General features: G+C 46.9%; 1 protein-coding gene across 5 annotated transcripts in view; it reads right to left on the bottom strand.

Moving 5' to 3' along the window:
* The window catches only part of TBL1X (transducin beta like 1 X-linked), a 284,080-nt gene that overhangs the window by 45,433 nt on the left and 212,325 nt on the right, over positions 1–26,322 (bottom strand). For all 5 annotated transcript variants that reach the window (XM_037820716.1, XM_037820715.1, XM_037820714.1 and 2 more), the window contains 7 exons: positions 17,597–17,742; positions 14,689–14,947; positions 10,768–10,900; positions 10,212–10,353; positions 4,514–4,577; positions 4,313–4,410; positions 930–990 (listed from right to left, as the gene is read on the bottom strand). In XM_037820716.1, the coding sequence (XP_037676644.1) occupies positions 930–990; positions 4,313–4,410; positions 4,514–4,577; positions 10,212–10,353; positions 10,768–10,900; positions 14,689–14,947; positions 17,597–17,742 (903 nt within the window). The remainder of the gene's footprint in view (positions 1–929; positions 991–4,312; positions 4,411–4,513; positions 4,578–10,211; positions 10,354–10,767; positions 10,901–14,688; positions 14,948–17,596; positions 17,743–26,322) is intronic.

The raw sequence follows: 26,322 nt of genomic DNA, 5'->3' as shown, positions 1-26,322 counted from the left end.
AATTTTGAGAGTGGCCATATGTCTTTGTTTTGAGTTAAGAGGCCATAATCTAACCACAGTTTCTTGAAAGAGTGGAAGAGGATAGAGTTGGGAAAGAAAATGAAAGATAAGGTGGAAATCTCTAGACACTTGGAGTCCCACAGGGCCACACAGAAGGGTGCTGAGCAGTAGAGTCAGTGCAGCCGGCCTGGGATAGCTGCCCTTTAGAAAGCACAGTGTGCCAGGCTGGCCCTTGGCTGGCATCTGGGAATGGGAACTGTTCTGGGATAAGGGGTGACCCACACAGCCTAAAGTACACAAAGGATGTGGTATATGCCGCACCCCTGCTTGTCTTCTGGAATTTGGGGACATGCCAGCCTGAGGGTGCCTATGTGAGTAGCTCCCAATAAAACGATAGGTGCCGAGTCCCTGTGAGCGTCCCTGGTGGACATTTCACGTGTGTTGTCACAACACACTGATGGGGGAATTAAACGTGTCTGGGCAGCTCCACCAGGACAGGACTCTGGAAGCTTGAGGCTGGGCTCCTGAGACCTCACCCCACATGCCTTTTCCCTCTGCTGATTTTCCTTTACTTCCTTTTGCTCTAAGAACACGCAACCATGAGAACGACTCCATGCTGCACCCCGTGAGTCCTGTTAGCCAATTGGGGAACCTGGGGGTGGTTGTGGGGACCCCCAGCAGAGCAGCCCTCTGGGAACACCAGGATAAAGAGCCCACACCAACTCCGTGGCCCACACCAATTCCTCTGAGCAGGAGGTGCTGAGGGCATGTGTACCTTATAAACCTTTAGAGCAGCGCTTATCGTGACATGGGTGTCTTCTTACCCATTAGATCCCACGGGCTCTGTCCCGAGCCTTTGTGGTTACTGCACAGAACAGTTCATAGGAATCTGAAATAGCCTTTGCGAATCACAAAAAAATAATACTCACCTGAGTGAAAAGGAAACTGTTGTTTGGCTTCTCCTGTGTGGGCATCCCAAATTATTGTTGTCTGTGCTCCGGAAACAAAAGACAAAGTTAGTAACCATCATTCTCACTCACGAGGATTTCTCCACAAAAATGTGTTGTATAAGACAAGGCAGTGAGTCCCCCTTTCTCCTACATCAGCGCCAACCAACAGAGATTGAACATGAGCTGCACAGATAATTTAGAATTCTCTAGGAACCACATTACAAAAAGAAACAGGTAAACTTAATTTTAACATACTTTATTTTATTCCAATATATCTACAGTATTATTGTTTCACCGTGTAATCAATGTAAACATACTGAGATATTTGATGCTCTTTTCCTCCTAAGTCTTTGAAATCCAGTGTGTCCTGCATGTATAATGCAGATGGACCACATTTCATGTGCTGATGGCTACTGAAGTGGACAGAGCAGCCCTATCTGATACGGGGGAAATCACCAAAATCAGCTGGGATTTCCCCCGTCACCAAAGCGTTGAAAAGTATTGGAAAAAATCTGTAATGAAGCACAACTAAGTCTTTCTGGTACTTTCCCAAATGAAGACCTGCAGAAACTGGTATTTCTGAAAATTCCCCTTATCTCCCTTCCACGGATTGCAGGGGAAGATATATACTGAGATGTAACTGAGCAATCAGATTACCGGAGGGATGGGGGAAGCTGGCGGGAGAGGCTCCTATGTACCACTCGGTCCATGAGAGAAACGAGTGGTCTCCGCCTCGAGGCAGCTTTAGGAACCAAGTGAGTCCTGGTTTCCTAGGAACGCACTGAGGGGAGGGGGTTCTCTGGGGAGCAGCCAGAGGGAACACTCAGTGGATTGACTGGAACCCACTCTTCATCAGCTGGAATTTTCAACTCAGTTGGATCCTTTGCTTATTCCTCTCAATGACACTTTAAAAACATTTTGCTTTCACAAGAATGAGGCATATTTTCCACTGATCGTAGAAAATTTGAGAGGAAACACTTAGAGAAGTGAGTATCTTTAAGACTTGGTTCTCTAAGTTTGGGGTCAGCTCTACCAATAAACAATTGTTTTGTTGTTTGGTGGGGGGATAACTTTTTCTTCAATTTTGCTACCCACAAACAAATCTGGCACTACAGGGAATATTTATTTATTTTTATTTGTTATGTATACCATATTATTTATAAACTTTCACAATTCTATGATATAGTTTTATATACTGTTCAGTAATTGGATCATTCAATGTTTATGTTAAAAATAGAGTAGACAAAAGAAAACATTCATTACACAAAAATTTTTAAGAACCTAAGATATCTCTTAGCCATTTTGGATTAAGCATATTTTGAAGGTCAATACAAGCATCCCTATAAATTACATTTTCTCCCTCAGTGTTATTTTGGAGAACATTATTTTTATTCCTGCCATGGCTGAGAGGAGATAATGGTAGAGCGTATATGAACGGACATAACTGTGCATTTTCACTGATCAAACAGTTCATCACCCAATAGAGTTGAAGCTGTTAATCAGGTGGAAAAACACAAACCCTCCAGGTAGGAAGGAGGCTGGGATACAAGGCGCTATTTATAATTCTATGGAAGTCATGACAATGTGGTACTTGAGTTCCAACTGCCGCCCCATGCTATACTGGCTGCGATGCCCCTAGGTAAACTAGTAAACCTCTCTGTGACTCCATTTCCCTTCTGTAAAAACGGAATTGATCCTATCGGCACCTGCCTCCTACCTTGGGAGAATTTAGCAGCTTAACACAGGTAGTAGGATAGTGAGTGTCAGCTACAGTTTTCACAAATTATTTTAAAAACTCAACCAGCAATTATTGATGATGTACCGCATGCATGACCAAGTCCTACGTATGGGTATTATTTGAGTTAGAACCTCTTGGAAAAGATTCGATTATAGCTACCAGAGACTTTTAAAGATGTCAACAAACCAGGGCAGATCAACTTTCATTTGTATTATATATTAGGCTGTAAAGTTTGAACAAAGGGCTCCTAGCTCCAAAGAAAGAGCCAAAGGATGAATAAATCAGTGACCTGGAGGGTTTTATACCCTAGTGCAGGCATCAGCAAACATTTTCTGAAAAGGGCTAGATAATAAATATCTCAGGTTTTGCAGGCCAAACAGTCTCTACACAACTACTCCACTCTGCCACTGAAGCTTGAAAGCAGTCACAGACAATAGTAAGTGCATGGGCATGGCTGTGTGCCAATAAAACTTTATTTATAAAAACAGAAGGTGGGCTGGATTTGCACGATACCAACATCTGGCCCTACTGAAATCAATATAATCATTATTGACGGTGAGTTATAAATGCCTATTTTGACTTCCCCAAGAATGTGATGCTGTTTAGAGGTCAAGCCTACTACTTTATATTGATGTTTACAACCAGAACGAAAAGAAAGTAGTAACCTAATAAGACTTTCAAATTATTCTGAAATCATTATGAAAATGCAAAGCCTTCTGGAGCCTGAACCAACATAAAATACTCAGGGATTACTTCTGGTTATAGAAACACAAATAGATGTGAAAATACATGATTTCTTTGATTTCTTGTTAATACTTCTTTTCCAAAGCAATGAATTGGGATTCCTTCCAAGTTGTACAATTTCATGATACAGTCATTCATTCAAGGTTGTTCAGGGGCCTGGCTCTGGGCTTGTCACTTTACAGCTGAGGTGACTGAAAGCCAGAGAGGGGGAGACTTGCAGAGCAACGTGAATCACAGCGGAGATGCAGCCCCACTCTCCCGACTTCTCCCTGGGTTCCTTCACCCAGGGATGCTGGTCGACGGAGTGGGGTATATACAGCCCCTGGGATCTCACGCCATCCTGTCCCGAGTCCAGAGAAAGTGAACCCTGTGTCTGCTCCGTGGGAGATGCCACATCCTGTCCACTTGTGTGTGCTACCACCCCTGACTCCCGAGAAATCTGCAGTCCACAATGGGAATTAACAGCTCACCCAATTCAGAAGGAAGAAGCCTGGCGGGAGAAAACTGTGTGTGCTAGTAAAATCCCGCAGTGGGTGGGAGTTTATGTATGCACACTCCACACCAGTTTGCTTCCACAAGCATTTGGTAAATGCAATTTGGAGAGTTTCCTCTTCCTGTGGCTGAACTACGCACCTCACAAAAAGGAAGCTCTGCATGAGGGTCTGCAGGACAGTGCAATATTGTAAGATAATGGTATGCTATATTGACCAAAACCACCAGACACACAGACACACAGACACAGACAAATAAATACACATTCTTTTGATATCTCAAGGGGAAGCAGGAAGGTTAAGAATTCAAAGAAAAAGCAATGTTATCTAGAGATTAAAAATGAATAAGCATCTCTAAACCAGAGAGATATATTTTAAGTAATACTCACTTTGTCTACACCTGCACTCAAAATGTAATTCCCCTTTTTGTTCCACTTCAAGGCAAAGATGGGGCCTTTATGTTGGCCTAAGGTGCTGGCCAGGTTACCTGTTACGTAAACAAACAAACAAAACACATTGACGTCAACCCAGCACCTCTGGACTCCTTGCCTAAAAAGCCATCCAGCGTGCAAGAGGGCCTCAGGACTTACCATCTTCCGTCCATATTCTCGCAAACCCATCATATGACCCGGTAGCCAACAGTGTTCCGTCACTCTGGGGGCCAGAAAGAAACACAAAGCAGCAAACATGGCTTAGTAGTGGCAGTATTAACAACACGAAGAGGCTTTCCTGTTTTCCCAAGGCTAGACTCTTCTTAAGTCAACTAACTGTTTCAAATGGACTCATCAATCACATTTGACAACTTTAGCTCACATTGCTCTTGAATTAAAATATAAGGCATAGGAGAGGTGGGGCAAGATGGCAGCATAGAGAGTGTGGAATTTAGTTCTTCCTCTAGAGGAACTAGTAAATAACCAGGAACAACTAGTAAGCAGTTTGGAATAACTGTTAGGAGACATCCATGACTGGACACACATCGTACACCAGCATGAAATTGGTGGAATGGCTGAGATTGCAGCACAGAACTGTAAGTAAAGCTCCCCAAACTGCGGAATGGTGCCCCTTCCCCACTGGCACAGAGGCTGAGTTGGAAAACTTCACTGTGGGAAAAAGCAGTCCCTGTCAGGAGCAAGGGAAGGTAGCTCAACCAAGCTTCAACTGCGGTTTTAATGAACAAATCTGGACTACCGTATATAAGCCACAAGCAGAGATAATCCCAGGGTGGGTGGGAAGGGAACCTGGGGCTCCTCCCAGTGGGCAGGGAGAGGGGCCGACGGAAAGAAAAATACCCAGATGAATAGAGACAGAGGTTTTTGGAGATGGCTGGGCTTCGAGTGCCGGAGGACGGTTGTGTCCCAGGGATGGGGGCACAGGGAGTTGGGTGCCAACACTGGTTGACTGGAGAGACTGGGGTGCTGGGGACTGGCTCTGAAGGGGGGCTTTCTTTTTCCTTTTCTTTTTTTCTTCTCTTTCTGGGCTTTCTCTCTTTTTTTCCTTTTTTTCCCTTCCCTCCCTCCCTCATTGGAGGGGCCTCAGGCATTTCCAGCTGTCAGTGCTGACCCAGGCAGGGGTGGGGTTGACAGGGTCAGGGAGACAGAGGAGGAACTGAGCTGTGGGAGAGGACTCCCTGGGGAGTGTCGCTTCCCTAGAGGGTGGGGGTGGGGCCCAGCTCCGTTGGCTGCCCTCCCTCAGAGTTCAGGCCTCAGAGCCTGGGGGGATGGAACCCAGAGACAGTTGAGCTTGGCTTCTGACACCCTCGGCCCCTGGCCAGGACAGGGTCTGCTGAGAAACAAAGGGACCACACCTGTTACTCCAGTGGGGAGCTGTGGGCTGCCAAGCACCACCTGCTGGGCAGGTTAGGAAAAGCACAGAGTCTACAGGCCCCACAGAAAGTCTGACAACCTACTGGGTCTCACCCTCAGGGAAATTGACACTGAATACAGCCTCCTCCTGAGACCTGGGCCTGGCTGGTCTATGAAAATCTGATTGGGGTAACTGAGGAAGCCAGATGCCTAGACAACAAAAAATTACAGGTCACACTGGGAAAGACGAGGATATGGCCCACACTTCAACTGAGACACAGGAATTGAAACAACTAATTATTCATCAAGTAGGTCTCCTAAATCAATTCAGGGGTCAGATCAGTGAGTTGGGGGAGGATGTGGCATGCGATGAAGTAGGTGGAGAAGACATTGGGTGAACATAGGGAAGAGCTCGAAAGTTTGAGAAAACAGTTGATGGAACTTATGGGAATGAAGGGCACGATACAGGAGGATGGGGAGCACAGAGACGAATGGCAGATTTGGAGAGGCAGAGGAAAGGACTCATGAACTGGAGGATGGGACATCTGAAATCCTACACACAGGTGAGCAGGTGGGGAGGAGAATGGAAAGGTATGGGCGGTGTCTCGGGGAACTGAGTGACGACATGGAGCGCATGAATGTGCATGTCATGGGTGTCCAAGGGGAAGAGGAGAGGGGAAAAGGAGCAGAGACAATGAGACTGGGGGAGTGGGCGGTAATACTGGAAATTTCCCATCTCCTGTGAAGGACATGGAATTGCAGGTCCAGGAAGCACAGCATACCCCAGGCAGAGTAGCTCCAAATGGACCTACACCAGGACACTTGATGATCGGATTGTCAAATGTCAGAGACGGAGACCGAGTTCTGAGGGCAGCAGGACAGGGGCGACCCATCGCATGCAAGGGAAGCTTGATGGGACTGTGTGCAGATTTCTCCATGGAGGCCATGGAGGCAGGAACACAGTGGTGTGATGTATTTGGGATCGTGAGAGAGGAGCTGCCAGCCAAGAATTCTATATCCAGCGGGGCTGTCCTTCAAAAATGAAGGAAAGTTTAAAATATTCTCAGACAGACACTGTGAGTGTTTGTGAACAGGATGCCTGCACTACAGGAAGTACTAGAGGGAGAACTGCAGGCGGATGGGAAAGGACAGGAGAGGGAGTTTGGACTACAACATTGGGTGATGGTAGCACAATAATGTAAGTACACTGAACAAAGATGACTGTGAGTACAGTTGAAAGAGGAAGGTTAGGGGCATGTGGGACACCAGAAGGAAAGACAGAAGATAAAGACTGGGACTGTATAACTTAGTGAGACCTAGAATGGTCAATGATTGTGATTAAATGTACAAATATGTTTTTACATGAGGGAGAACAAATGAATGTCAACTTTGCAAGGTGTTAAAAATGAGGTGGTACTGGGGATAAAATACAATCAATGCAAACTATAGTCTATAGTTTAACAGTAACATTGTAATATGTTTCCATTAATTGTAACAAAGGCAATATACCAAAGGTAAATATCTACAAGAGGGGGACATAAGGGAGGGGTATGGGATTCTAGGTGTTGGTGATGTTATCTGACTTTTATATTGTATTTTATTTTAATTTTATTTTTTCTTTTGTTGCTTTTTAGTTGTCATTTTTTTCTTTCTTTTTCTTTTTACTTTTTTTGCCTCTTTGTGGAAGAAATGGGAATGTTATTATATAGATAGTGTTGGTGAATGCGTAACTGTGATTATACAGGGAACCATTGATTGTTTACTTAGGATGTAATATATGGTGTATGAATAAAACCTTCTAAAAAATAAACAGAGGGATATGAGTACTGGAGAAAATGTGGAGAAAGGGATGTACCTCATCACCACTGGTGGGGAAGTAGAATGGTACAGCCCATCTGGAGGGCAGTGTGGTGGTTCCACAGGAAGCTAAACATGCAGTTGCCATATAGTCCTGCAACTTGGTTACTGGGTATATACTTGGAAGAACTGAAAAGAGGGACACAAATGGACATTTGCACAGTGGGGTTTATGGTGTCAGTATTCATAATTTGCAGTGGATGGAGGTGACCTAACGATACATCGACTGATGAACGGAATGGCGAACTATGGTGTAGACATACAATGGAATATTGAGCTGTTACAAGAAGGAGTGAAGTTGTGAGGTGAATGGATGAGGACAGTATGTTGAGTGAAATAGACCAGAAATGAAAAGAAAAACATTATAATGCCTCACTAATATGGACTAACTATAATGTGCAAACTCTGAGAACTGAGTCTGAGAGCATAGGTTATCAGGGGAAGGCTTATGGTAAAGGTTCCTAAATTGTAAGCTCTTAGAGCAATTGCATCTTTTCCTGAGTTGTAATGGTTATTTCTAAATTCTGAGATGCTGAACTCTTTGTGTATAACCTGGTTGGTCTCTGGAACTTTGGGTATCTGTGTGACTCCTGAGACTCAGAGCCAGAGTCCAACAGATATGAATGTTAGCATTACCCCATAGAGCAAATGTTAAGGAGTCTGACAAAAGAGATCAGACTTCAATTAGAGATACGAACAAAATGGACTTGTTAGGACTAAGGTAAAACAGGCTGAAGAGTAAAGGACAATATTGATGGTGTTTTGTGTTTTTAAAAACTTCAACTTCTGTGTGAAACCAAAGGAAGAGATGTTTATTAGGTGCAAAATCTATATATTTTTGTCACACACTATATAATTTAACTTGTATGGTCAGTTTATTAAAAAAACAATTACATGGAACATTGAATAGGGAGTGAAATCTGGTTAGTTTTTACAGGTTAGTGTGAAGTCCCAATACATCCCAGAGTAATGTGGACAGAGAATAAAAATGTATTTAAAAAGCTCCCTTGAGGGACTGGGGGGAAATGTGGAAATATTAAATTTCCCCACCTGGGGAATTACTGATATTCTCACAAGCATTCGGGGCTACCAATTAAGAGGGCCTAGTCCTCGATCTCGGGGCTTGCCCTTATGAAGCTCGTTACTGCAAAGGAGACGCTAAGCCTACTTAAAATTGTGCCTAAGAGTCACCCCCAGAGAACCTCTTTTGTTGCTCAGATGTGTTCTATCTAAGCCAACTCTGCAGGTAAACTCACTGACCCCCACCCCCACCCCACATGGGACATGACTCCCAGGGGTACAACTCTCCCTGGCAATGTTGGACATGACTCATGGGGATGAGCTTAGCCCTGGCATTGTGGATTAAGAAAGCCTTCTTGGACCAAAGTGGGGATGAGAAATGAAAAAAAAAATAAAGTTTCAGTGGCTGAGAGATCTCAAATGGAAGTGAGAGGTCATTCTGGAGGCTATTCTTTATGCATTACATAGATAGGCCTTTTTAGTTTCTGGTTATTGGAACAGCTAGAAGGAAATACCTGAAACTCTTGAACTGCAACCCAGTAGCCTTTATTCTTGAAGATGACTGTATAACTATATAGCTTATACTGTGTGACCATGTGATTGTGAAAACTTTGTGGCTCCCACTCCCTTTATACAGTGTATGTACAGATGAATAGAAAAATGAGAAAAAGTAAATGCATGATTGGGAGGGATGGAGTGTATGGGATATTTTGGGTGTTCTTTTTTACTTTAACTTCTATCCTTATTCTTTTTTGTGTGTGGTACTGAAAGTGTTCTAAAATTGATTGTGGCGATGAATGCACAACTACATAATGGTACTGTGAACAAGTGATTGTACACTATGGATGACTGTATATGGTATGTGAATATATCAATAAAATTGAATTAAATATATATATATATATTAGGCATAAATTTACCACAGTAAAAAAAAAAGTAAGGCCTACCACAGGGACAAGTGAACAAAAGAGATACATGGCAACCACTTGTCACTCTTTGGTGTCTTATTAGCGACAACCAAAAATACCACACAGAAAGTTTTAATAAGACTTTTTTGAAGATGTAAATACATTTCAAAAAATTGCATAGAGAGGAAAATCAAATTCATGAGGAAATTACATAATTTGCAAAAACACTATAAAGAGCACTGGGGAGAGTAGGAAGAAGTGAGACAGCTGGGTGAGCCCCGTGTACACATGCACGCAGTCACCCGCTGCTGAACACCGAGGTAGAAAGCCATCTCTTCTGCCTGCACACCAGTCTCCCCAGCCGAACCATCTCGGGGCTCCCTTTGGCAAGGCTTCTCCACAGAACCGTCAGCCTCATCCCACAAGGGCATGCCGTGATGGAAGGAACGGCAGGAGCACCCCCAGCCAGCCGAGCAGCTCTCTGGAATGCAGAGCAATGCAGAGCACCAGGAAAGGACCACAGTGTGTGTGTGTGTGTGTGTGTGTGTGTGTGTGTGTGTGTGTGTGAAGGCCACAGGACGTGCTGGCCTTGTGTGTGTGTGTATGGGGGAGGGAAGGACACGGGCTCATTGTGGAACTTCTCACTGGAGCTGCTGGCACTTGCCACAGATTTTGAGAGTCCAGTGGGGGGAGCCACTTACATTCCAGTCCAGTGAGGTCACGTCTTTGTTACTAGGGACGTCGTGCCCTCCTTCTCGTATGCAGTGCCTCAGCACGAGCTGGGTGGAGCCCCCGTTGCTGTTCTCGTTAAGGTTCCATATCCTTGCAGTGGAATCTCCAGATCTGCAGAATTAAAACACATGAACGTTTGGCTCTGGCTCCTGTGGCCAAAACCTCACTGCTCCAAGCTCTCTGGTGTGGTGAGACATCTCTGGGACGTGGTCTTTCATCTTTTTTATACCTCTCATTCACTGTTCCCACCTCACACTCTTTGCCTTGAGTACTTAGGAATAAAGGGCTTGCATCGCTCCCTGCCCCAACTGGAAAAATGACTAGGAATGATGACTTCTCCATTCCTCTAATACCGGGACACAGGGAAATGGTGCAGCAGAACTTTCCAGTCTGGTGTGCACACACTGTAGGATGCTACAAACTAGGAAAGAGGTGAGGGCAGGCTCCTCGAGGCAGAACTTCAGAGAAGAGTGAACAGTGGGGATCCCCCCAAACCCTGGAGTGCCCCAGACCTGAAACCCTTACCCGGAAGCTAGGAGATCACTAACAGGGTTCCAGGCACAGATGAACACCTCGGACTCATGGCCCCTAAGGACGGTGGCCTTGCTGGGAGGAATCTCCACATCCCCGTCTATCTCCATTGGTTTTGAATGATTATCTGTAGTAGGAAACAGGGAAAGACATATGGCTTACCAATTACAAGTAAACAAATTCTCACAGCACTTTTGTTTTAATCATTTTTATGTACTAATATCTTCTCTGCTATTTACAACTAAATTATGGCTTTGTGACATACAAGAAATGTATATAATTTAGTGAATATTTCATGTTTATTTTGACAGTCTTGAAATTGGATTTGAAGAATAAAACAGTTATTTATTCCTCACAACAAGGGTCAGCAAATTACAGCCCACAGGCCCAATCAGCCTGTGCTGCATGTTTTTATAAATAAAGTTTTACTGGAACCCAGCCACATGCACTCATTTACATATCTCCTGTGGGTGCTTCTGTGTTACGGTGGCCTTGCTGTGTAGCTGCCACAGAGACCTCTGGCCCGCAAGGCCGAAAATATATACTATCTGGCACTTTACAGAAGAAGTTTTACTTGTTCTGCTTTACGCTAACAAAAAAGCAGTAGGATACTCTTAATTATCCAAAAATTAACAACGAGCAATAGTTTTATAACATGGAAAAGAATCAGGGAAGCTTCACCACATCTTTTTGTAAAGGTATTTTGGTGGAGAATGCCAGGAAGAAAAGGACTTCCACTGCCTCTGTTTCAACATTTGAAAGATAATACCAGAATGTGCTTTCCTACACTAACGGTGACGACAGGGCCAGACAGAGCAAAAGCCAACCCGCAGACACACAGAGCCTGTAGCTATCGTCCCTGGGAAAGTCTCTGAGATTCTGAACTTGTTCCCACAGAGACGCATCAGGTGTTTCCACAGTCGACAGTGTGAAGGGGCGCGGTCCTCTATAGGCTTCTCGACTGGCTCTGGAAGCTTTTGTACTGTTGAACACACTCCAGGAATCCATGGTTGAAAACACCAAGCAACAATTAATTTGAGAGTGGGGGTGTGTGTGGGAAACTCTGAGAAGGACCTGAATATGTAAACATTGGCAAGTTGTCAATGTCTCAGAAGATCTGGTAGAAGGCACCGGAAGAAGAGAAGAAAAGTGTTTTTCCAGGTTTGATAGATTCTCCTGATGATGGCAAGAGAAGGGCCAGCGTCACCAGGCAGGTACGTCATGTGGGGACCTTCTAATGCCACAGGGGCGTGAAAGGCACCACGGCAAGCTCGTCAAAACAGCCGCCAGAAGCCAGCGTGTGCTGGATGCAGGGTGCTGGGCCTGAGAAGGGGGTGGCATGGCTGCTTTGGAACTTCAGTCAGCAGCGACAGGGGCCCGTGGGAGGCCAACCCGGGGGAGGCCCAGCGGGCACTCCAAGCGCACAGGAGTGAGGGGTGCACCCCTTGGGCAGGGTCAGCATCCAGAGCAGGTCTAGGGAGGAGGGTGCGGGCAGAGGCACTGAGGGAGCCAGGGCCCAGAGGTTAGGCGGGCAGGGCAACGGGCAAGAACCAGAGCTCGGACTGGGGTAGGGGCCCCACAAGGAAGGTTCTAGAAAGGGGCTCACGGGCACATGGTTCAGTGGCTGTTGACTGAGGACTCCTGGACAGGGGCCTTTTGTCTGTTCCAGTGCTAAACGGCCTCTCCGGCTCGGGAAGACAGTAGATGGAGGTGCGCTGGGCCCGAGCAGTTTTAATAGGTGCTCTTCAGGATAGTACTGTTTGAAAAGCTGCTTGGAAAAAAAAAATCTGATGCAAGTCTTAAGATGCCCCCAAGCTTCCCCAAGATCTTACTGTCTTGCTGATGAGGATGTCTTCTTCACAAAATGGCCATGAACCTGACCTCTTTCCTTCCATGCTCTTATCTCAGACAGTGCCCTCCAAGGGCACCCAGGATGAGGGGGCAGGCAGGGGGCAAGGGCCAGCCAGCTCTCGAGCCGAGCCTGAAGGCCCCGTTCTTTCAATGAGACAAGGCATTTTACTGGGGAGCACCTTTCCTTGGGGTTCCCTCTGTATCTGTGACATCCCCACCAGGAAGCACCGTCATCCTTTCTGAGTGCCCCCTGCTCCCACCTCTCATCTGCAAATGCCCTCAAATGTTCTTTTCTTATGGGAGCCAGTTTGCATGAGGCTTCAGAGCAGCAAACGAGCCAGCTCTGGATGCACCATGGGGGTCAATTCTGAGTTCCTGGGTGGGGTCACTGATGGTGCAGAGAAGGAAGCTAAATGCCATCCTGGAAAACAGCCATTTTCCTCCCAAGTAGCAGAAGGAGAAAGATTCTTCAAGGTTAGGATGAAATAAGACTCCAGCACCATGGTCCGGCCACAGCCTTCTGAGAAGTAAGAGCAGCAGAGGGAGAGCCCACCCTGCAGCCGGAGGTGAGAAAGCTGCGCCTCTAAGCCAGGCACAGGGAGCAGCATGAGGCAAAGCCGAGGTTGACAAATCCTGGGAAGGTGTGCCAGGGACGAGGCGTGCGGGCAGTGAGCCCTGCAGGAGACACCCCTCTGGGCCTGAGAAACCACCCCCGGTCCCCTGCGAATGCGAGCTCTCTCTGTGCACTGCCACACGTGGCTCGAGGCGCACAGCATCTCCAGGCCCTCCCCAGCCAGGGTGCGCACAAATGTTGTTTAGGATTTCTTAAGACTGAAAAGCAACTGCTGCAAGTTCAAGAGTTTGTAAATTTGTTTTTGCAGATGGAAAAATTTCTCAAAGCTCACCAATGACAAATAGTTTTCTGTGACCTAAGATTAGGAACAACAAAGTTTATTTTCTTCCTGTTTTAATGTCCCATCTTTATCTGTGAAAACTCAAGGGTAGTGCCCTGCACGAACAGACAGTTGATAAATGACTTTTGCTGGTAAAAGTTGGTTAGTCTTCTTTCCCCACCCCACATTTTGGGATTTCAATGAGAGTGATCACAGAGCCCACTATGTGAGTTTGTTCTGTTTTACGCTGGAGCCAATGGACTTTTACATCATCCTCTTGTATGATCGTCTGTATTACAGCCTGTATGAGTTTTCTGTTAAATGCTAGATCTGATTCTCTAGCCAAAGGAGACTTCTAGAATTCATCTCTGTGCACCTGGGGGTGGCAACCTGCCACAGGGCATGGCCATGGGCTGCAGTCCCATTCTGGCCGGCCCACCGGCTTACTGGCACGTTGGAGGGTCATGGAGGGAAGGCGTGTGATTTCAGGCCATCTCAAATAAGGGGCTGTCAACAAGGAAGGACACAGGTACATGCAAACACACGTGTATATGCAAACACATGAGCGTGCACACACACACACGTTTTGAACTTAAAATCCTGAAGCAGGATTTCTCTGAGTTTATAAAACAGTATGTCAGAGTAGAGGCAGGTTGTCTGGGTAAAACTTCTGACTCTCTGACTTACTTGCCCAATCTCTTGGGCAATTACCTAAGAGGGATTAACTCCCAGGATTTGGTGAAGAGTGAAGAAGAAGGTGCCCAGAGGCTGGGGTCCAGGGCCCACTCTGTACCCGTGACCTTGACAGATGACACCATAACCTGGGTGACGCCCCTCAGCACGGAAGTCTGGCTAACGCGACTGAAGTTCTCTCCAAACGATAAGGTTGTCTGGTTTAGGTGAGATAATAATCCTCTAGTACCTCTCATTTTTATACTCAATAGAGTTCACGGGGGTTCCTAAAATTGATGGGGAAGCCAAGAACATTGTGTCTAAAGATGCTGATGATGAAAAGGAACTTGAAGTTACCCTGATCTGACAAGACAAACCCTAGAAAGCCATCTGTGAAGGAACCTCCAGGAAGCAGATCTTTACAGATGCTTCTGGACTTGCCTGAATTTGGAAGAGAAACCCACCAGGAACGCAACCAACTCCAGCGCCCAGCACTTACTTATCGCGTGTGCCCCGTTCTCGTCCCCGTTCACCGCGGCCTCTCCGTTCTTTGGTGGATTTTGCTGGGACACAGCTGCTGTGGGTGCTGCTGCCACCGCCGTTGCTGCTGCTGCTGCCACTGCCGCCACTGCAGCACTGGCTTGCTGCTGAGCTAGCTTCTCTCTGAATGCCTGCTGCCGTGTCTGCACCACGTCGGGCATCACAGCGTCGATCAGGGAGAGGGATTCTATGGGGCGGCCATCAAAGACCGTGCCATCCTGGGGAAGGAAGCAAGCACAGGTATCAGCTCCTAGACCAGGCCTCGGCAGGCAGGAGCCCGGGCAGCCTGGAGGGAACAGCGTCAAACCCGGCATCTGGGAATGTGAGGGCAGAGGATGCACGGAGAGTCCACGGTAGACCACCGGCAGGGGCGTGGGGAGAGGACGAGGACAGAACAAGTAGGTTTAATGGCTGCCCTCGGTGGGGAAACTCAGGATGTGGTAAACTGTCAAAACAAACTATAAGAACGGCACTAAGAACATGTGAAAACTTCAACTTTATTCTATGACAAAAATGTGCCTCCCCTGGGGACATGGGTCTCATTCAGGGGAAATACTGTCCCCATGTGGCCCCGCCTGGAGATCTATTTGGTTCCTACAACTGGGGAGAGGGCGAGGCTGCTGGCAGCTAGTGGTGAGGCTGGGGCTGGTGCCCACGTCCCACAGGGCACAGGGTGCCCCCACCACAGAGCATCATCCAGCCCCAGGTGTCAAGGGCAGGCTGGGGAAGGCTGCTTAGATGCTGTGGCAACGGGGGGAACCCCCTGTGAATCACCACCCTTGTCCGTGGGAGAGGCAACTCTCGAAAACCATCATTCCAACCAAGAGATTCCTGTGCCTTTCAGGTTCTGATTCCTAGGACCCTTGTTGCGATCTGAAATGACTTCTTCAGTTTAGAGTATAGACTAAATACAGCCAGTGTACCAGTGCTGGCAGCACCTCGTAGCTCTGACTCATACTTTCCGATGCCTCCTTTGATTCTCTGGTTTCCATCTACAATTTTTAAATGTCCACACACATTTTTAAATACCAAAGAAAGTGCTTTCTTGATGAAGCTCTCGAAATATGAGAGGCACAAGAAACTCATGCCTCAAGGGCTGTCCCAGGGGGATGTGTAAACATGTTCTTACATGTTGTGAAGTCAAATTGGCTCTGAAATCAGGAAGAACTGAATGATAGGAGTTAGACAGTTCCCTCTCTAAAAAGAACTATCAGTCCAGCTGACTTCTGGCTATAATATGATACCTGAAATAAGAAAATGCTGCAGAAGATGCAAGGAAATGAGTACAGAAAGAGCCACTCACTGCTCAGCCACCCTCTCCTTCAGGCCCCACAGCCCAAGTGCACGGCTACCCCACCCCAGGGAGCAGCTGCCCCCATCGTAGGGACAGCTCCTGGTTTGAACTCTAGCAGTGCGCCGCCTCACTTGTTACATACCGGAGACCCAAGTCACCTATGACCTTTCACTCCCCTCTAGACTCTGACCTGCGAGGAAGAGAAGTTACGGGGGCTGCATGACGGAGGGAAGAGAAGAAAATCTGCAGGGAGGGGAAACTGAATTGCAGCAGTGTAAGATCAGAGAGCTGGCGGGGGCTCAGGGCTCAGAACACCCCTGATGGTCTTGTGGAAAAAGAGACAAGGGGTGGCCTGGAGGAGGGGGTGGAAGGCTCCGGGCATGGAACATACAGAAGAGGCAAGAGGAGATGGATGCTGGCAGGGAGGGCAGGGCATGGGGCAACAGAAACATGGCTGTTCTATAAATACATGTCTGTGGAAAATCACAGAGGAAAACATACAGCAGAAAACAGAATACATTACTTTCAGAATTTCTTAAAGTGTTTCTTAAAAGCTAAGGAGAAAGTGGGGTAAAGGCTGTGAATGAGAAAGACTTGCAGGGACAGACCACTTTAAAGGAGACGGATGGAGAACACCACGGAAGCATCTGAGGGAGCTGAGACTGTGGGCATTTGGCAGGAAGGCTGGGAAGGGGCAGCCGACAGCATCAGTATGCGGGATGGTTCATCAGACAAGAGCAGGGAGAAGGCTGGGGCCGAGGGACTGGGTGAAGTAGGAGAACGAAGGGGGCAGGAGAGGAGCGTGGGGAATACACAATGAGGACTCAGAGGCAGGTGCTGAGAGAGGCCACGGGAACCCCCAGAATTCAGAGGCTCTGCTCACCTGACCATTCTGAGAGCAGAAGAGGAGCAAGAGGGGGTGCAGGGCAGCAGTTTAAAAACCGATTCCAGAAAACAACCTGAGACTCCCTGTGCCTCAGTCTAAAAGGTGGAGGGTGGACAACCAAATCAATACCATTTTAATTTGTTATTATTGCTTCATTCTCCCCCATCAGCTCCACAATTAGAAGAAATAATAAAACCATGGCTTAAATCTTCATTCACACAATTGACCTTCTCTCTCTTCCCCTAATTCTCTCATGATGTTTTTGTTGGAGTCATTCAAATAGAATCTGTATTTCAAGTGAATGTGTTCTTGGGTCCCTCTTTAACTGGACTGCTCTAAAAAAACCAAGAAGGAAGAGAGAGCATTTTCTGTCTGTACAAGGCGAACGGCCACTCCAAAATAATAAGCAGCTTTAGTCTGCCGCATGGTTTTCAGATTTGAAAACGTATTCTTTGCGTCAGTCGATAGCCACCACCTGTGCGTATTTACTTGGCAAACAGGCGCGCAGAGGCACTGAACACTTGCTACTTGTGTATGGACACAACCACCCCCAACCACAAAGTGAGTGTGTTCTTGAGTGCCTTAGGGACAGTGTACCCGGATTTTTGCCGAGTGATGCTCCCAGCTTCCCAGCCCTGGCTGGTGCCGGGCCTGGTGGAGGCACCGGGCACTGGGGAGCAGACCTACCTCGTTGATGCTGATTTCTGCCTCCACATACTGCAGCCCCTTCTGGAGGATGGAGATGAGGGCGGCCGGAGGCACTAGCGTCCCATTGATGTTGGACTGGCTGATGTGGCTCTCGATACCAAACGTGAAGGCCGAGTGAGAAAAACCTGCAGCCAGGGAGGGAAGCCGAGGCTTGGGAAACTGGAGTTTAAGGACGGAAGGCAGGGTTGTGGGGACTTAACAGGGGAACTGTTGATTTCCAATGTGTGCAGCAGGGACAGAAAAGAGGGGGAGAGAGGGGGAAGGAAAGACCCAGGAAGACCTGGATCTGTTTCTGATGGAAAATGGCCTCAGCAGGCCAAACCACTTCAGCGTGACTTCCAGAAGCTAGATGCGTAAGCCTCTGGGGATCCCCCAGATGTGCCCCCTGCCCCCAGCAGCTGCAGCCCCCTTGGGCACACAGAGCACAGGAATCACCTCCCAGCACCCAGGAATGCTGCTATTCTGGATCGATCTGGGTGGTGTTGAGACGTTTTATCAAAAAACTGGGAATTTTCCCTTCACTCACAGAGACTGGTTTTCCCATCTTCTGGGACCCCCCCACGTCCCATTTCTTGCCTCTGTAGGAAGCTGCTATAAATGAAATGCCCAGCAGTGTCAAGGCTCTCACAAAAGGTTTTGTTTTTTTTTACTCTCTCATTTTTTTATATTAGAGCAGTTGCAGGTTTACAGAGAAATAGTGCACAAGTACAGAGTTCCCAAATAACCCCACCACACACACAGCTTTCCCTGTCATTCGCATTTTGCATAGTGTGCTTCACAGAGAAGCTTTTGATGAAGGAGTTCAAGTTCCAACACCGGGAGAAGAGCCAGTGATGGGGTGGGGTGGTATGGGAGGTGCCGGTGGTCCTGTGGGGTCCCAGGGCGAGAGGGAAGCAGCTGACCCCTCCTCAAGGGGAGGAAGATGGCCATGCAGGGAGGGAGGTCCCACCTGTGGGGCTTTCTCTACTACAGGCAAGTCCACCTTGGTAGCGTTGAATCACCTTTCTTGGCTCAAGGGAGGCCCTGGGGTGCCTGGGAGCCCCTTGGGGGGCTCTGGAGACCCTGAGTGTGTGGGACATGGACCCCAGGCCTGGGTCCTTGGTGAGAGGTGTGCTGAGGCCAAAAGCATTTCCCCTGGGGGCTCTGAACCCTCCCTCTGTGTATGCTTCCTATTCACGAGGCAAACAAGGGAGCAGCCTAGAGTCCTGGAAGCCGACCCTGTAACTAACCCCTCTCTGCAACATTCTGCCAATTGTTTCTGGTGGTACTGGTGAGCAGGCTAGAAGCTGGGTATTCACCAACCCCTGGGGTACCTTCCATTCTGCTCCCCTTTCCGCCCACCCCCTCCCTCACTGGGCTCCCCTTAATTCCACCTCCAAGCTGCTGCCCCTATCTGCGGCTTCCCGTTGCCACCCCCTGAGCCCCCCATGCCTGTGGGCTGCCGGCTTCCTTCCTATAAGCCCTGGGCTGTGTCATGTGCACGTTCCTAAAGTGCCCCTCGAACCACCCACACCCGAGGAGCAGGGATCAGGGACCAAGGGGCAGAGGCTCCCATCAGCCTCCTGACCACTGGAGGAAAATACAGGCAGGCTCTGCAATAAACAAAACGCCCGCCAGGTGGGGCTGTTTCCCCACGAAAGGCACGACCCTGTCCACAGGCTCCTCCCTGTGGGAGCCTCTCTGCTCCCCTTTTCCTCACTCACTCCCTCTCCTCCTCCCACCCTCATTTTCTCCCACCGCCTGGCTATAATGAGAAGATAAAATATACAATCATATTTATTTAAGAGAGCAATGTGGCAGCTGCTATTAAGTCTGCAATCGGTTGTGGGGAGCCTTGCATGTTTCCACCTGGCATTACCCAGTGATTCTATTCCCTGGGTCTCCGGCATGCTGGACGGCCTCTTCCCTCCAAGCTTGCATCACCCAGGTTTCCAGCAAAGTGGAGACTACAGAAACCCCTGGTGGACGGGGAAGCAGGGACCAGCTCGATTCGTGGCCCACCTCCCCATCTCATGGAACCGCCTTTCAATACGCAATTTCTCCTAAGGCTTCATTCATGCCTCTCCCTGGCTGCCCGTCCTGCCTGGGGGCTCCTCTGGGCTGCTTCTCCTCCAGCTGTGTCCCCACAGGACCAAAGGCTGCAAGGCAGGGTGTCCTCCTGCTGTCCTTAAAAGGTCTGCGCAGGAGCACCCCCGCTGAAGTGAGGTACCCACACCAGCCCTCCCGGGGCCATGCCTGGCCGGCCCGGCTCCAGGGCCTCCCACGACCCCGGGAGCCTCCCAGCAGCTCTGCGGTCAGTTCGGCACTGCCCTACTCGCCCTCTGACACATCGGTCCCTGCCAGGCTGCCAAGGTGACAGAGAGGCCCAGGCAAATGAATCCAGTGACTCTCGGACGGAGCCACAGTGGGACAGAAGTCAAGCTTTTGGGGTATTTCATTCAATCACTCATTCACTCAAGCAATGGAACCGCTATTCCAGCACACCTTCTGGGAAGTGGAGCAGGACAGGACCAACTGCTGCCGTCACCAGTGCTGGGTGCGGGGAGCTCACCATCTCCTTCCTCCGAGCAGCTGTCGTGCTCAGCGCTGTTTCTGTTTCATGCCCGAGAAGGGCCCACCCTGGGGAAGTGGTAACTTGCTCAAGGCTGACAAATGTGATGGGAGGCTGAACAAGCACCTGTACTCCACACTACGTGATTCCATGAGTCATCTTTTCACCCTATACTCCACGACCTAACAATCACGGCAACCACAATCCTTAAATCCTCTGGGTCAGTGCAAACTCTGTCCCCATTGGGCTGCCAGACTGGACTGGCTCTCAGCAGCAGCAGGACGGACGGACAGATGCAGCTCAGGCAACTCGCAAAGAACAGGGTGCAAAGGCCATTGCTAGCCCAAGGCTTGAATACGTCCTTGTTATTTATCTTTTATCTCTATTTTATTTTCTTTGTTTTTTCGTAGAGCAGATGTAGGTTTACAGAAAAATCGTGCAAAGTACAAAGTGCCCATAAGCAACCCACCCTCAGTTTTCCCTATAATTAATATTTTGCAGTAGTGTGATACTTTTGTTACAACTGATGAGACAATATTACAATACATTATAGTTATACTATGTACTGTATAGTTACATTATATTCTATTATAATTATGCTGTGTATTATTATACCAAGTATGGTTTTTCATCTGTATTTTCAGAGGTTAAATATGTGATTGGGTTATGTAACTCTCTTATTTTTCTTCGTAATAATGGTCGTCAATGTAGGTTCTGTTTTAGAACAAGCTATGCTGATGGTGAAGAACATGCCGGGAGCACTGGGCTCTGCCTAGCTCCGCTCTTTGGGGGTTGAGTGGCTCATGCTGTGCCATTTCCTCTTCTGTGGACTGGGAATACAGGCCCACCAGCGGCCGACAGGAGACCCAGGTGCCAGAGCAGCCTGGCCCCAGACACTCTGGAACCAGGAGAGAAGACCATGAACCCGCAGAAACGTCGCATTTCCACGCTGGGCCTCAGGTTCCACGTTGGTGCAGTGGGGACACAGGATGAAACAGTTACTAAGATACTTTGCAGTCCTGACGTCCACTCCTTCTGGAATGGGCAGATGCTCCAAGGCCTATGTACAGGAGGCCTGCGGGCCGTCTCCTCTCAGAGCAAGGTGGCAGGAGCTCCAGCCGTGTGCCAAGGCACAGTGGGAGGCACTATGTGGAACACACGATGTCTCCATGCAGGAGGCGTCTCCAGCCTCCGCCTCCAGCACCCCGCCCTCCTCACATACAGGAGGCCTGAGCAGAGGGCCTTCTGTGCCTTTTGGCTCCTCAGCCTTCCCACTGCTTTCAAAGCACCGCTGCTGCCCGCCAAGACACTGGCAGGAACAAACAACAGGATGGCAGTGAAGGAGGTGGACATGCTCAGGACAACTCCAGCAGCTGGTGCAGAAGTTGTCAAAAGGGAAGGGAATAAAGGGCTGGGTTCCACCCTGATGAAAGAACCGTGTCACAGTGCTTCGGTTTGCTAATGCTGCCATTTTGCAAAACATCAGAAACGGGTTGGCTTTTATAAAGGGGTTTATCTGGTTACACAGTTATAGTCTTAAGGCCATAAAGTGTCCAAGGTAACATATCAACAATCGGGTACCTTCACTGAAGGAAGGCCAATGGCATCCAGAAAACCTCTGTTAGCTGGGAAGGCACGTGGCTGGTATCCATTTGCTCCCAGGTTGCGTTCCAAAATGGCGTTCTCCAAAATGTTGCCCTTGGGGTGTTTTATCCTCTCTTAGCTGCAGTTCCTCTTCAAAATGTCACTCACAGCTGCACTGAGATCCTTCTGTTTGTCAGCTCATTTATATGGCTCCAGTGACTTAGTTCAGACCCACCCTGAATGGGTGGGGTAACACCTCCATGGAAATTATCCAATCAAAGTCACCACCCACAGTTGGGTGGGTCATATCTCCATGGACACAGCCAATCAAAAGGTCACACCCTAATTAAAAAGATTAATCAATCTGCCCCACAAGATTGCATCAAAGAACATGGCATTTTGGGGGCCATAATTCATCCAAACTGGCACAGGCGGCAAAGGGCTAGTCTCCCCGCAGCTTCTGCTGGCCCGTCTGCAGCCATTACTGGGCCACAGCCACGTCCACTGGGTACCTACAGCTCCCACACTCCTTCTCATGACAGCCAAAAATATGTCCAGATGCTTTCAAATCGCCGCCACCCTGGTTGAGAACCGATGGCCCAGAGGAATGGGTCTCACCAGAAGGCCCCTCCTGAGCTCTCATCTTCTCCCATTTCTGACTGATTCCTAAACGCAATGGTGATTGTTGCCACTGAAAAGCAAGCCACTCTGTACATGCAACTGGCTGCAGAATTTAGCTAACATGCAGCAACGGGAATAACCAGATGAGGTCAAAGTACTTCTGAGCAGAGAAATGGGATTATATTCCTGGTCAACCGTGAAAGGTTAAAATAAGGATCATGTTTTAAAAGTGTGTTAATACCTTCAAAAGTAAAGTCCCATTCTTTTGAAATGAAAGGTGCTGTTGTTTCAGGAGAGAGGAAATGGTCTGTACATTAATTTGTCTCACTTAACTAGGCAATAAAAATGGATTTAAAACAAACCGAGTACAGGCTTTGTGTTTCTTGCAATTACGACACCACTAAACTATACCTTCTTCACAAATGGTTTCATAAACCATTTGTTCTGCAGTGAATCACTTTGCCCAGTTAATGTTGGCCTGAATCATCAGCAAAACCTGCTAAATTATCACTTGCTTGCCCTCAAAAATACTGCTTACTCAGCAGAGAAAAGTAGACATTCAGTGCTCAAGCAGCTGCGGGGTTGGTTTTGCCTCTTCAGATGAAACAAACACTAAGCGCACCGATTTGTGGCATTAAAAGCAGAATCTTTGTAAAGTATTTAACAAAGTTGCCTCCTGGAAATGTCAACACCTATCCCAAATCAAAGGATACCCTGTATTTATCTCTAGATCAAGGATCTGCAAACTAAGGCCCACCGCCCGTGATCATAAATAAAGTTCTGCTGGAACACAGCCACGTCCACTGGTGCACCTATAGCCTGTCACTGCTTTCGTGCTGCCACCGCAGGGTACTAGTGCCAGTGGGATTATGGCTCACAAAGCTGAAAATGTTTACTACCTGGCCCTTTGCAGGAAAAGGGTGCCCGGTGACCCCTGCTACACATATCATGCATCACTATGCACATCTCTTGGCCACCTAGACCCGCTGCCCCTCCTTGCTCCACAGCTCTGCTCTCTGCTCCACGTGTTCTGTTTGGCACCACTCTGGTTCTGCATCCCTATGCTCCCAACCCTTTTTCCATGTTTCTCCATCTGATGTGTCTGATAATAACGGTAACAACAATGGCAGCTGACGTTTGGCACATGCCCCCCTCTATGCCGGGTGGTGGGTTACGAGCAGCCGAGCACCTGCAGGCCTGGGCAAGCCCACCTCTCACCTCACCGCCCCAGGGCACCTCTGCTTCAGACACATGGCTCCTTTCCTAAAGGGTGTCTTTGTGTATTCTCATCCCCTGGTCTAGACAAGTGGTTCTTAACTCGGGGAGGACTGTACCCCACAGGGGACATCTGGCAGTATCTGGGGGCATTTTTGGTTTTCACAATTAGGGTGGTGTTGCTACTGGCTTCCGGTGGGCAGAGACCAGGACGCCTTCTTTGTCCTCTCAAGGGGAAGCGGCCGCTGTCTTCTCTGAGCTAGGAGAGCTCTCCTCCCCAGCCCTGCGCCTCATCTCTGGGTGGCGTGCATTCTCTATTTCTCCATTAGCATCTCTTAGCTCTTGGGAAGACTCAAGCTCCTGGAAGGCAGGAAGCCCATCTTAATTCACACACAGAACCCCATGTCCAGGTTTCATCCCAACAGCAGGTGCTCAGAATGAATGTGCTGAACAGGAAAATGACAGGTGGCTAAGAGGAGTTGGTGAGGCTGATGTTAAATGGCGGGTGATAAGAAAGTGAGTACAACTCAGTCGTCACTGTTTTCGGAATAAAAGACTTTAAAGAAGCTGGACAAGAAGTAAGGGTTTAATGTACACCAACTAGATAATCTAGAAGGAATGGGAAAATTCCTGGAAATACATCAATTACCCAAATTGACTCATGAAGAAATAGAAAACATCAACAAAACCTATAAGTACAGAAATCGAATCAATAATAAAAAAGCTTTCACCAAATGAAAGTCCAGGACCAGATGGCTTCACAGGTGAATTCTGGCAAACATTTAAAGAAAAATTACTACCAATCCTTCTCAAACTCTTCCAAAGAAATCAAGAGGAAAGAATACTTCCAAATTCACTAATCAGCATTACTCTGATACCAAAGCCTGGTAAAGACATCATCACAAGAAGGGAAAATTACAAACCAATTTCCCTTATGAATATAGATGCAAAAATCCTCCATTAAACACTAGCAAACCAAATCCAACAACATATTAAAAAGATCACACCATGACCAAATGCGATTCATCCCAGGAATGCACGGATGGTTTAATATATGAAAACCGGTCAATGTAATACACTAAATAAATTGAATAAATGGAAAAATTCACATGATTATCTCAATAGATGCTGAAAAGTCCTTTGACAAAATTCATCACCCGTTCTTGATAAAAACACTCTGAAGAGTAGGAATAGAAGGAAACTTTTTCAACATGATAAAGGCCATTTATGACAAACCCACAGCTAATATCATAATCAATGGTGAGAGACTTAAAGCTTTCCCCCCAAGATCAGAAATGAGACAAGATGCCTGCTTTCACCACTGCTATTCAATATTGTACTAGAAGTTCTTGCCAGAGCAATTAGGCAAGGAAAATAAATAAAAGTTTCTAAATTGAAAAGGAAGAAGTTAAACAATCTCTATTAGCAGATGACATGATCTTTTATATAGAAAATACAAAAGAATCCACAAAAAGACTAATAATAATTCAGCAAATTGGCAGAGTACAAGATCATCACACAAAAAAACTGTGTCCTTACACACTGGCAATGAACAATCCAAAGATGAAATTAAAAAAACATTTCCATTTATAAGATCAACTAAAATAATAAAATATACAGGAATAAATTTTTATGGACACATACCTACCTAAAATTGCTGAAAGAAATTAAAGAAGACCAAAATAAATTTCAAAACATCCCATGCTCATGAATTGGAAGAGTTAATGTTGTTAATGTTATTTATTACCCAAAGTAATATACAAATTCAATGCAATCCCTATTAAAATTCCAGCAGCCTTTTTTTGCAGAAATGGAAAAACTGATCCTCAAATTCATACAGATAGACAAAACAATCTTGAAAATAGGGTTGGAGGACTCATATTTCCCAATTTCAAATTGGATTACAAAGTGACAGTAATCAAAACAGCATGATACTGGCATAAAGACAGACAAATGGATCAGGGGGACAGAATTTAAAGTCCAGAAATAGACCCCCACATCTACAGCTAATTGATTTTTGACAAAGGTGCTAAGTATATGCAGTGGGGAAAGAAGAGTCTCTTCAACAAACGGTATTGGGAAAACTGGATCTCCACAAGAAGAAGGAGGAAGTTAGAACTCAACTTCACACCACATACAAAAATCAACTCAAAAATGGATCAAGTAAAAAAAAAAATGGATCAAGGACCTAAATGCAAGAGCTAAAACTATAAAACTCTTTGAGGATAACATAAGGTCAAATCTTCATGACTTGAGATTCAGCAATGGATTCTTGGATATAATAGCAAAGCATGAGCAACCAAAGAAACAACAGATACATTTGATTTCACTAAAATTAAAAACTTTTGTGCAAAGGAACTTATCAAGAAAGTGAAAAGACAAACCATAGAATGGGAGAAAAAGTTTAAAACTGTATACCGGGTAAGGGTTTAATATCCAGAATGTATAAAGAACTTTTACAATGCAACAACAAAAAGACAAATGATCCAATTAAAAAATTGGCCAAGGATTAAATAGACATTTCTCCAAAGAAGATAAACAGATGGCCAATAAGCACATGAAAAGATGTTCAATGTCATTAGCCATTAGAGAAATGCAAATTAAAACCACAATGAGATAACACTTCACACTCATAAGGATAACTATTATTTAAAAGAAAAAAAAACCAACCATAAAATAACAAATGTTGGAGACGAATCATAGAAATTGGAACTCTAGTGCATTATTGGTAGGA

Source organism: Choloepus didactylus, chromosome X (genome assembly GCF_015220235.1).
Source record: "Choloepus didactylus isolate mChoDid1 chromosome X, mChoDid1.pri, whole genome shotgun sequence".
In the NCBI taxonomy this organism is placed as follows: domain Eukaryota; kingdom Metazoa; phylum Chordata; class Mammalia; order Pilosa; family Megalonychidae; genus Choloepus; species Choloepus didactylus.
Note: the sequence above shows the minus strand (reverse complement) of the source record. Positions and strands in the feature narration are given on the sequence as shown.